This window comes from Carcharodon carcharias, chromosome 19 (assembly GCF_017639515.1).
Source record: "Carcharodon carcharias isolate sCarCar2 chromosome 19, sCarCar2.pri, whole genome shotgun sequence".
In the NCBI taxonomy this organism is placed as follows: domain Eukaryota; kingdom Metazoa; phylum Chordata; class Chondrichthyes; order Lamniformes; family Lamnidae; genus Carcharodon; species Carcharodon carcharias.
In genome coordinates this window covers 89,604,599-89,615,457 of record NC_054485.1, presented here as the reverse complement: position 1 = coordinate 89,615,457, position 10,859 = coordinate 89,604,599, and the positions used below count along the sequence as shown (strand labels likewise).

Here is a 10,859-nt window from a genome sequence, read left to right as displayed (position 1 = left end):
AAGTGCTTCACCCCCAGCTAAGTATCCATCTTTATTACCCAGGGAGGTGGTTAGAATGTGGATCTTGCCACCACAGAGTTTGTTTGAGGCAAATAGTGTAGATAGTTTTTAGGGGAAGCTAGATAAGTACATGAGGAGAAAGAAACAGAAGGATGGCATTAGATGAAAAAGGATGGGAGGCACCTTGTGTGAAGCCCAGACACTGGCATGGACCTGATGGTCAATCTCTGTTCTGTACCTCATATGGGATTCTACCTAACATCATGGTTCTCAAGAGTCTCGTGCCTTCACAGATAGCTTTCTGATTGGTTAGTTATAAGAAGGTCCAAGGAGATTGAAGACTCATTTCAGCTGAGAATTGATTGTGATACTTTACGGGCACAAAAAGATTTACATTTATGTAGCACCTTTCAAGACTTCAGGACATCCCAAAGTGCTTTACAGTCAATGAATTACTATAAGACAATAAGACATAGGAGAAGAGGTAGGCCATTCAGCCCATCGAATCTGCTCTGCCATTCAATGAGATCATGGCTGATCTGATAATCCTCAACTCCACTTTCCTGCCTTTTCCTCTTAACCCTGGATTCCCTTACTGATTAAAAATCTGTCCATATCAGCCATGAATATATTTAATGACCCAGCCTCTACAGTTCTCTGCGGTAGAGAATTCCACAGATTCATACGCTCTGAGAGGAGAAATTCCTCCTCATCTCTGTCTTAAATGGACAACCTCTTGCTCTGAGACTATGCCCTCTGGTCCTAGACTCTCACACAAGAGGGAAACAACCTCTCAGCATCTATCCTGTCAAGCCCCCTAAGAATCTTATATGTTTCAATAAGGTCGCCTCTCATTCTTCCAAACTCCAATGAGTACAGTAAGATAAAAGCATAAAACTGCGGATGCTGGAAATCCAAAACAAAAATAGAAATAAAAATACTTGGAAAAACTCAGCAGGTCTGGCAGCATCTGCGGAGAGGAACACATTTAACGTTTCGAGTCCATATGACTGTTCCGCAGAACTAAGTAAAAATAGAAGAGAGGTGAAATATAAGCTGGTTTAAGGGGGGTTGGGACAAGTAGAGCTGGATAGAGGGCCAGTGAGGATCTTTTGTCTAATGACATCTTTTGGTTATCTCTAACTATCACTGGCCCTCTAAGCTTTACTTTATACTTTATTTCCTTTTAAATAAAGGCCAACATTCCATTTACCTTCCCTATACCAGCTGAACGTGTTTGCTAGCTTTTTGTGATTCATGCACAAGGACCCTAAATCCCTCTGCACTGCAGCTTTCTTCAGTCTTTCTTCATTTAAATAATATTCAGCTGCTCTATACTTCCTGCCAAGGTGCATAACCTCACATTTTCCCCCATTATATTCCATCTGCCAAGTTTTTGCCCACTCACTTAACCTGTCTATAACCCTCTGTAGATTCTTTGTGTCATTCTTACCACATCCCCTCCCACCTATTTTTGGGTCATCCGCAAACTTGGCGATAGTACATTCACTTTCCTCATCTAAGTCATTAATATGCATTGTAAATAATTGAGGCCCCAGCACTGATCCCTGGGCACTCCACTAGTTATAGGTTGTCATCCTGAAAATGCCCCAGTTATCCCAACTCTCTGTTTCCTAATAGCCAATCCTCTATCCATGCTCATATCCTACGCCCAACACCATGGGCTCTTATCTTATTAAGTAGCCTTATGTGAGGTACCTTATGAAACACCTTTTAGAAATCCAAATATATTACATCTACTGGTTCCCCTTTATCTACCCTGCTTGTTACCACCTCAAAGAGTTCTAATGAATGTCAGGCATGATTTCCCCTTCATGAAGCCATGTTGACTCTGCTTGATTATATTATGCATTTCTAAATGCTCTGCTATTATGTCCTTTATAATAGACTCTAACATTTTCCCAATGATGGATGTTAAGCTAACTGGCCTATAGTTACCTGTTTTTTGTCTCCCTCCCTTTTTGAATAACGGTGTTACATTGGTAGTTTTCCAATCATCTGGGACTTTTCCAGAATCTAAGGATTCTTGGAAGATTATTACCAGTGCATCTACTATCTTTGTAGTACTTCCTTTAATATCCTAGGATGCAACCCATCGGGTCCAGGGGATTTATTGGCTTTTAGCCCCATTAGTTTCCCCAGTACTTTTTCTCCAGTGGTAGTTATTGTACTTATTTCCTCCCTGCCTTTTCCCCTTGATTATTATTTTTGGAATGTTATTAGTGTCTACTGCCATGAAGACTGATGCAAAGTATTTATTCAACTCTTCTTCCATTTCCTGGTTCCCCATTATTATTTCCCCAGCCTCATTCTCTAAGGGGCCTATGTTCACTTTGGCCTCGCTCTTCCTTTTTATTTTTTAACGAAGCTCTTACTGTCCATTTTTATATTACTTGCTAGTTTACCCTCAAAGCTTATTTTCTCCCTCTTTATTTCTTTTTAGTCGACTTTTGTTGGTTTTTAAACAAAAAACTTTTGAAATGTAGTCACTGCTGTAATATAGGGAACACAGGAGCCAATTTGCACAAAGCATGTTCCCACAGACAGCAATGCGATAGTGAGCTAATAATCTGTTCTTTTAGCGATGTTGGTTGAGGGATAAATATTGGCCAAACTCTCCTATTCTTCATGCTTTGGGACCTCTTCTGTCCGCCTGAAATGGCAGACGGTGGGTACGTTGGGGGGAGTGGGGCAGGGGGGTGGTCTCACTTTGACATCTCATCCAAAAGATGGCAAGTCCAACAATGCAGCACTCACTCAGTGCTGCACTGGGATTGTCAGCTTGAGATGTTTTTGCGTTTGTGCCCAAGTCTCCGGAATGGGATTTGATCCAACAACCATCTAGCTTAAAAACAAAAGTTCTACACACTGAGCCACAACGGACACCAAGAAAGGAACAGTTAATAACACAATCTCCAAGCATCTTTTATTTTCAATAGTCAAAGGAGACTTTATTACAAACGTCTAAAAAAAATGCAAGCATGAGTAGGACCTACAGAGAAGCTCCAAAGTGATTTCATATATATTACCATAAAAATCTCTTTGTAAAATATGTACACATCCTCAACAAAACAGTTTGAATCCAGCGTAAGACAAAAGGATTAAGGGGAAAAAAATTCTCCATCAACATCTCACAATAACCAACATCTGTTAAACATCTACGCTACACAAATATTTACTCACCGTCAATAACTTTTAACATCCGGATTACCAGCTACTCTTTACATGATTTAAGAACACTTCCACCAAGTTCCTATCTTCCAGGTCAAATGTCTAAGGTCAAATATCTAAGGTTTAATTTGATCAGTAGTTGAGTTCATAGATAGTTCAATACAACCTGGCAGTATTGAAGGTCTAAAACTTTAGAAACGATAACTGTTACACAAACAGGGCAAAGTATTTAAAGCACTGCATTTACTCATGAAAGGTGGTGAAGGAATCAGTATTCACAAAGCAGCAGAAGTCCTGCCCAAGAACAGGGTTTTAAGTATCTCCCAACCAATACCTTGTACCAGTGGTTTCCATAAGGACAATTTTAAGCAAGCGTCAGCCTCCCTTTCTCTAATCCGCCCCATTTTATTTTCCACTGAGGCAAATGTAAAGGAAAATTAAAAAAAAAGCACAGGGGAATGTAGGAACAGGAGGAGGCCATTTAGCACCTTCCCTCCCGAGCCTGTTCTGCCATTCAGTGAGATCATAACTGACATGCGTCTTGACTCTATCTACCTTCCTTGGCTCCATTCACCTTGGCTAGCAAAAATCTAGTGACTGCAGATGTTAAATAATTAACTGAGAAGTGTTTCCTGCCTTCTCTCCTGAATGGTCTAGCTCTGACTTTAAGGCTATGTCGCCTTGTCCTGGACTCCCCCACCACTGAAAAAACTCTCTCAATCTACCCTGTCTATTCTTTTCAAAATTCTAAAATCCTTACTCAAATTTCCCCTTTACCTGCTATATCCCAGCATAAAAGCCTAGTTTATGGATCTTCAAGTGGGATGGGGGTGTTGTTGACCTAATTCCCTCGGTTTCCCATTTGGTTAAGATTGCTTCCTGTCAGATACCTGGAGTTGCCTTAAGGTAAATAGTCGCTTTTGTAAAATATTATCTGAACTAAGGGCTTAGGATGAGGGAAACTCTCAAAAGTAATTGTGCATCATCTTCAATTCCCCACATTGACATTGGCTGGTTGCTTATCCGCACCAATGCAGAAAGTCCTGCAGCAGACAAAGATACAAGACCATTGGCAGGCAGGCATGACAGAGAGGTTTTAAATTGCTCCACGAGCCAGCAAAAACATGATGGGCAGAATGGTCGCTTTTTATTTATTCATTCAAGGGATGTGGAGAGCACTGGCGATGCAACCCTTTTATTGCTTATCCCTATTTGCCCTTGAAAAGTTGATGAATGAGTGACTTGCTAGCCCATTACAGGGGGCAGTTAAAAGTCAACCACATTGCTGTGGGTCTGGAGTCACATGGAGGCCAGGCCAGATATGGACGGCAGATTCCCTTCCCCAAAGGGCACGAGTCAACCGGACGGGATTTTACGACAATCCGATAATTTCATGGCCACCATTGCTGATCCTAACGTTTTACTCCAGATATATTTAATTAACTGAATTCAAAATCACAAACTGCCACAGCGTGATCTGAACTCCCGTCTCTGAATTATTAATCCAGTCAGTCTCTGGACTACTAATCCAGTAACATAACTACTACATTATTGCACACTAAAACTGTGCTGCAGGCGTCTGTGTGTCTTATAGTGTGTGTACTTATTTGATAGGCTCCCCCATCTTGCAAGAAGGCACGAGTAATATCTGCCTCTTGCAATGTGTCGGATACAATGAACAGATTTTTAATTAGTCTTTAGTTTTCCCCTTTTGCCTGGTGTCCATTTTGAAAGTTATTCTCCTCAGGTAGCATCACTTTTTGTGACAAAAAGAACAACAGGAGACATCTTATCCAATTATGTATACATATGCATGTGGAGGTATTTAAGTCTTCAACTCAATGATACCAATGAGATCAATGGTTGGTCTAGCCCACAGCGAAGCAGAGGGAAGACTGCAAAATATTGCTGGCCACACTGAAATAAATGAGCTCACGTCACCATTGAAATAGTGGGGAGAGGAGGAATCCCAACACGAGCATATACCCTAATGTTGTTCCTAGCCCATAGGTTGTAATTAATGGGAATAAGGCAAAGCTAGACAAGCACAGGAAGCAGAAAGGAATTGAATGTTATGCCAATAGGGTGAGATGAAGAATGGTTGGAGGAGTTTCGTGTGGACTATCGGGGGAGCATGGACCAATTGGACTGAATGGCCTGTTTCTGTGCGACTCGAAGTAAGTCTATACAACTCTGAATGGTAAACAGCGTGAGAAAGCAGAAGGAACAGTGAAGTGCTCTTATCACTTAGGAGAAAAGAAACAGAGCCGCAGCCAGCAATTCAAACTGCAAGTCGGAAAATTGCATTTCAGTGTAACCTTCAACCTAATGTGATGAATGATAATTTTAACCTGAGTTGCCACAGGGGAAACCCACGAATCTCTGTCACCTTCAGTGGGGACTAAAATTGAGTGGATCATAAAACCAGGGGGGCACCCGATCCTGTGGATTCCTAAATCCCTCCCCACTCCAGTTAAACCAGCTGCCCACTTCAAGAAACGGCCCATGAGATTGGAGACGGCAGCCAGTGTTTTGTTTTACTTCAGACTGCCAATCATGTTTTCAGGCCTGGCTTAACAGCAAGAAAAGGCTAAAGGGATTGGGATAGCTTGACAATGAAGCACTGGAATAATGGAAACAATGCTACGTACAATTTGCAATTTAAACTCTGCGGTCATCTTTATATTTAGTAGTCAGATGTTTGATCAGTAGTTAGTCTACATCTAGTAACTGGTTGGATGCTTTCAACATTGGAGCCAGCCCTCTCAGTAGTTTGGTAGCTCTCATTGATATTGTCAGGGCTCCTCCTGTTGAAGGCAACCTCGAATTAATGGGCCAGGCCTATAACAGTCTACCAGTTTTTCCAGCTCCCGAATCAATTATCACGCAGTCTACTGGCTATTTGAGTTTGGCACTTTACCACAAGGTTACTTGCCCAAATTCATGCCTGTGTCTTCCGCACCAAGAGCAGTAACTACATAAATGCTAAGAAAATAAATCACCAGCCGGTTCATTTTGTGTACAACAAATGAAACTGTGCCCAAAGCAGTGGCTGGAGCTTCGACTATTATACAACAGCCATTCGAAAAGTTCCTCCACCAATTTGTACTACTGCCTTTCAATGCTTAATAGTGAGCCCCATCGTAATCTGATGATTGAAGAGTCACTGATTAGAGAATTGCCCATCTTTTTAACAGCAAACTCCAGGGTCTTGAACCTGTCCTCATTATGGGGTGGCGGTCAAGTCATTTTACAGTAGTCCAGCATTGGCCCAGATAGGGAAACCAATGTTGCATGTATTCCGTAACCCAACAGAAACCCATCCTGGTGGTCTCCATGGGGGCTGGGTGGGGGAAATCTGTACTTCAGTAGTTACATTTCTAGTTAAACTGGGCTCGCAAAGCAGATAATGCTTGACAGAGCTGCACCTACAATCCAATTATTTTTCCGCTTGTGATCGTAGTAAACATATAACAGTAATTTTCTCTCTCATTCTGATACACGGGCGCACATACTCTTGATCTCCTATGCATTGAGTTTGAATGTTTGGACAATGTGTCCCATTCTGCCTTGTTTTCTCTGCCCGTTAACATACACACACACGCACACACACACACAACACGTGCTGCTGGCACACATTTTCTCTCTATGCCATGTATCCGTATTTTCTCTAACGGTCACTTGTACTGTAGTAGTCAAAAAAAAAAATTCGGAGTCACAGTAATACAACGTGTTCAAGGCTCGAGAAAGGCAAGATGGCGGTGCAAAAAAAATCGTTCCACCAAGGACCACGCCTTAAACCGGTGTGAAGTCGAGATGAAAAGCATGACGAGCTGCAAGGAGAGAGATGTCGTGGAACATTCTCGCCCGTCCTAAAGTTTCAAATTCCAGTGTTTCCCCAAGAAGGCGGGATCGCCAGTTGCGATAATTCCTCAGCAGGCATTTACCCTGCCTTCCCCAGGCTATAGCTGGAGAAAACTGTCTCCCGAGCTTAATTTAGCAGATTATCGCTAGGTCAGCGGGAGTAGGGAGAGGGGTTAAAACAGCAGATCCTGGCAGATGTATCAGCAGTCCTGGAATCTATAAGTCGACTCTGGGAAGCAACATGAATTGTGATGAGGCTAAGTGCATAGGATTGAGTTTCGCTCAAGTTCCGTTCGGATGGCTATGTCAGAACTAAAGAAAAGTGACCTGCAAACGCCAGAGGCTTTCTCCTCCCCCAGCCCCCAGAAGAAAATTCTAGAAGCATTGCTGGCCCCCACCCCCCAACCGAAAGACCCTCTTTCTCCATGATCGTCTTTTCAACTTGGTCGTCTCAGGGATTGTCTCTCTCGGCACCCATCAGAAGTCCCCCTACACCATATTCGTTGCGTCCTCCGTTAGGAATTGGTGGATCTGCTGAAACATCGGTCGATCTTTCGAATCCCGGCACCAGCAACGGACCATAACGTTGTAGAGAGCTTGAGGGCAAATCGGCGGGCAGGGGAGGTAGACCTGCAGGAAAACAAGGCAGAGGATGTAAGTGTTGACCCAATTCTCAAAACAGGGAATTGAGGGACATGGGTGGGTGGGGGGCAGAGTTGGTGGGTGGTAGGGCGTGGAAAAGCGGAGTCGACGTAAAAGTTCAGCCACTATCTTAACGAATGGTGCAGCAGGCTCGAAGGGCCGAATAGCCTACTCCTGCATCTACTTCTTAAGTTCTTAGGGTACCTGAATGGTCAACACTTCTTCTGTAAGAGGAAGTGAAAGATCCCAAGCTAAATTGACTGACAGTTTCCGAGCGACACGGGCGCTTCTAATGGGGCAGGATTTTGCCTCCACCACTGAATGCCTCCCTTCCCCTCTCCCACTTTGACTATCCAGCCCAGAGTTGGTTTTTCAACAGCCCTTGTGGACTGTGGACTTGGGAGGCAGAGGCTTGAATGGGGGTGGGGTGGGGGGGGGGGGAGCGGGGGGGGGGGGGGGGGGGGGGGGGGCGGTGGAGTGGGGGATGGTTGGGGCCTCGAGCAAACTAGCCTTGACAGCATAAAAATTATTCTTAAACATATTTTTGCTTGATGTTGGAGAAACATGTGCAGTGTAAGAAGCCTCACGCAGCCCTGCCCTGTCAGCAACCCTTCCCCCACTCCTGGATCCCACTAAACGATCAGATTTTTGAGGCCCCGGAGCTGACCACTGGATCTTGGGCCTAACTAGCTAAGCAGGCAGGAGAATATTTCAGGATGTATATTGCTTTTTTTTTTGTAAGTTCCTGTATTAACGGGCATAATGTTACAGGCTACTGTCCACAGGTCTGCAGAAGGTGGCTGGGGTGGCCAGATGGTGGGTGGGGTTCCCGCTGTCTACGTGCCAGTCCCTGACCCGTCACAAATTTTACAGGAGTGCGGGTGCGGCCTGCCCTTGCCCAACTGACGTCCTTAATCGGCTGCGATTTTGAGGCTGGCAGGAGGCCAAGGAGTGGGTGGGGTAGGTGCAGCAAGTTATTCTGCTTGGGCCTTGGGCAGATAAAGAGGGGGTACCTCTTTCATGGGCTCCCTTTCCTGATTGGGCCTTTTGAACATGACCCTGCAACCCCTCCCCGCCCCCTCCCCTCCTGTCCCTGACACAAGAACCCCCCCCCACCTCCAGAATTACCTTTGCCCTCGGATCCCGGTTCCTAGAATCTGGGGGCTGCCTGTAGTCCCAGCAGTGTCCACCCCTCCCAGTGGCGCTGCTGGGACTACAGAGTTGCTGGCCAATCAGACTGCAGGACCTCCTCCTGAGTGAGGGGCAGAAGACCCGTTTCTAGTCTTTCGGATATGGGACAGCCGATGTTGGCGGGGATGTGTTCCCCATCAACTTTTCCGAAAAATCCTGCCCAATGATTTCAATCAACCCCCACCCCCCAATAAACTGAAATTTGGATCTTTTTGTGGATGAATGGAGTTAAACTATAGATCGGTCAAAATCCAACTGCTCTAGAAAAGGGAAGGGATGACCTTACAGAGATCTAAAATTATGAAGGGGTTTGATAAGTTCAACACAGGGAAAATGTTCCCGCTTGTCAGGGCGGTTTGGGTGGGCGTGGTGCGCTATGTGGTGGGGCGGAGTCCAGACTGGAGGTTGTAAGATATAAGGTTGTCAAGAATAATTTCAATTAGGAATTCAGGAGGAACTTCTTTACCCAGGCAGTGATGAGAATACCACAAGGGGTAGTTGAGTGAGCAGCACAGATGCACATTTAAGGGGAATTTAGAGAAGCACATGAGGGAGAAGAGATATAGGATTATGGAATCATACATCTGTTACTGTACAGGAGGAGGCCATTCAGCCTGTTGAGCCCCTGCTGACTTTCTGGAGGAATAATTTAGTTAGTCCCAGCCCTGCCCTTCCTTGGAGCCTATTTTCTCTCTTCAGGTCCTTATCCAATTCCCTTTTGAAAGTCAGAGACCCAGCGTAATGCTCTGGGGACCCAGGCTCGAATCCCACTACGGCAGATGGTGACATTTGAATTCAATAAAAATCTGGCATTAAAAGTCTGATGGTGACCACAAAACCATTGCTGATTGTCATAAAAACCCATCTGGTTCACTCATGTCCTTTAGAGAAGGAAATTTGCTGTCCTTACCTGGACTGCCCTACATGTGACTCCAGACCCAGAGAAATGTGGTTCAATTTTTAAAAAGCCCTCTTAACAAGGGCGATTAGGGATGGGGAATAAATGCTGGCCTAGCCAGCGATACCCACATCCCATGACCGAATTTTAAAAAAGCCACAATTGAATCTGCCTCCACCAGACGCTCAGGCAGTTCCTTCCAGATCCTAACCACTTCCCTGCGTTTAGGAAAGTTTTTCTTTGTGTCCCTTCTGGCGCTTTTGTTATTCATCTTAAATCTGCACCCTCTGGTTCTCCACCCTTACGCTGATAGGAACAGTTTCTCCTCATCTACTCGGTCTGGGCCCCTCATGGTTTTCAACAGTTCTATCAAATATCCCGCCTTGTCTTCTGGGAGGAGAACAACCCCAGCTTCTCCAATCCATTGCTGAAGCCAAAGATCCTCATTCCTGAAACCATTCTCGTACATCTTTCCTTCACACTCTCTAAAGTCTCCATAACCTTCCTAAAGTGTGGTGCCCAGGATTTCTAATAGGGTGGGATGACGTAAGCTGGGAGGAGGCGCGTGTGCAACACAAACCCCGGCATGGGTCAGCTGGGCCAAATAAAAAAAGAGCGGTTTCCATGCTGTAAGCGTCTTATACAATGGTTTTGAGGGGATGAATTGTCTACTCTCCTTTCTATTCTCCCCTCCAAAACCCCTTTCCTTAGTGTTACCTGTTTGCCCTGCTCCCTGAAGAACTCGCCAGCGTTCTCAATGACCAGTTCGTCTGTTAGGTGGTAGTAGGGCTGTTCCTTACACAGCATTAGGATCTCCCACAAGGTGACGCCAAATGCCCAGACGTCGCTGCCAGTGGTGAATTTTCCCTGCAAGGTGAAGGGAATCACAAGTGGAAAATGAGCATCTCCCTCCCATCGACAGCATGGCGCCGCGTGTACAAACGACAGCAACTCAAGATGTTCATTCGGGCTCTGCTGGGCGTGACCCACAACATGCGCAATTCAAAGCAATAAATCTGATCGGGTCAAATTCTGCTGGAAGAAATTAATGGCCCAGTTCACACATTAACCA

General features: G+C 44.8%; 1 protein-coding gene across 5 annotated transcripts in view; it reads right to left on the bottom strand.

Moving 5' to 3' along the window:
• Positions 1-2,930: 2,930 nt before the first annotated feature.
• The window catches only part of LOC121291477 (discoidin domain-containing receptor 2-like), a 169,023-nt gene continuing 161,094 nt past the window's right edge, over positions 2,931-10,859 (bottom strand). For all 5 annotated transcript variants that reach the window (XM_041212709.1, XM_041212708.1, XM_041212713.1 and 2 more), the window contains 2 exons: positions 10,505-10,654; positions 2,931-7,686 (listed from right to left, as the gene is read on the bottom strand). In XM_041212709.1, coding sequence (XP_041068643.1) covers positions 7,546-7,686; positions 10,505-10,654 — 291 coding nt within the window. In that variant the 3' untranslated portion in view covers positions 2,931-7,545. The remainder of the gene's footprint in view (positions 7,687-10,504; positions 10,655-10,859) is intronic.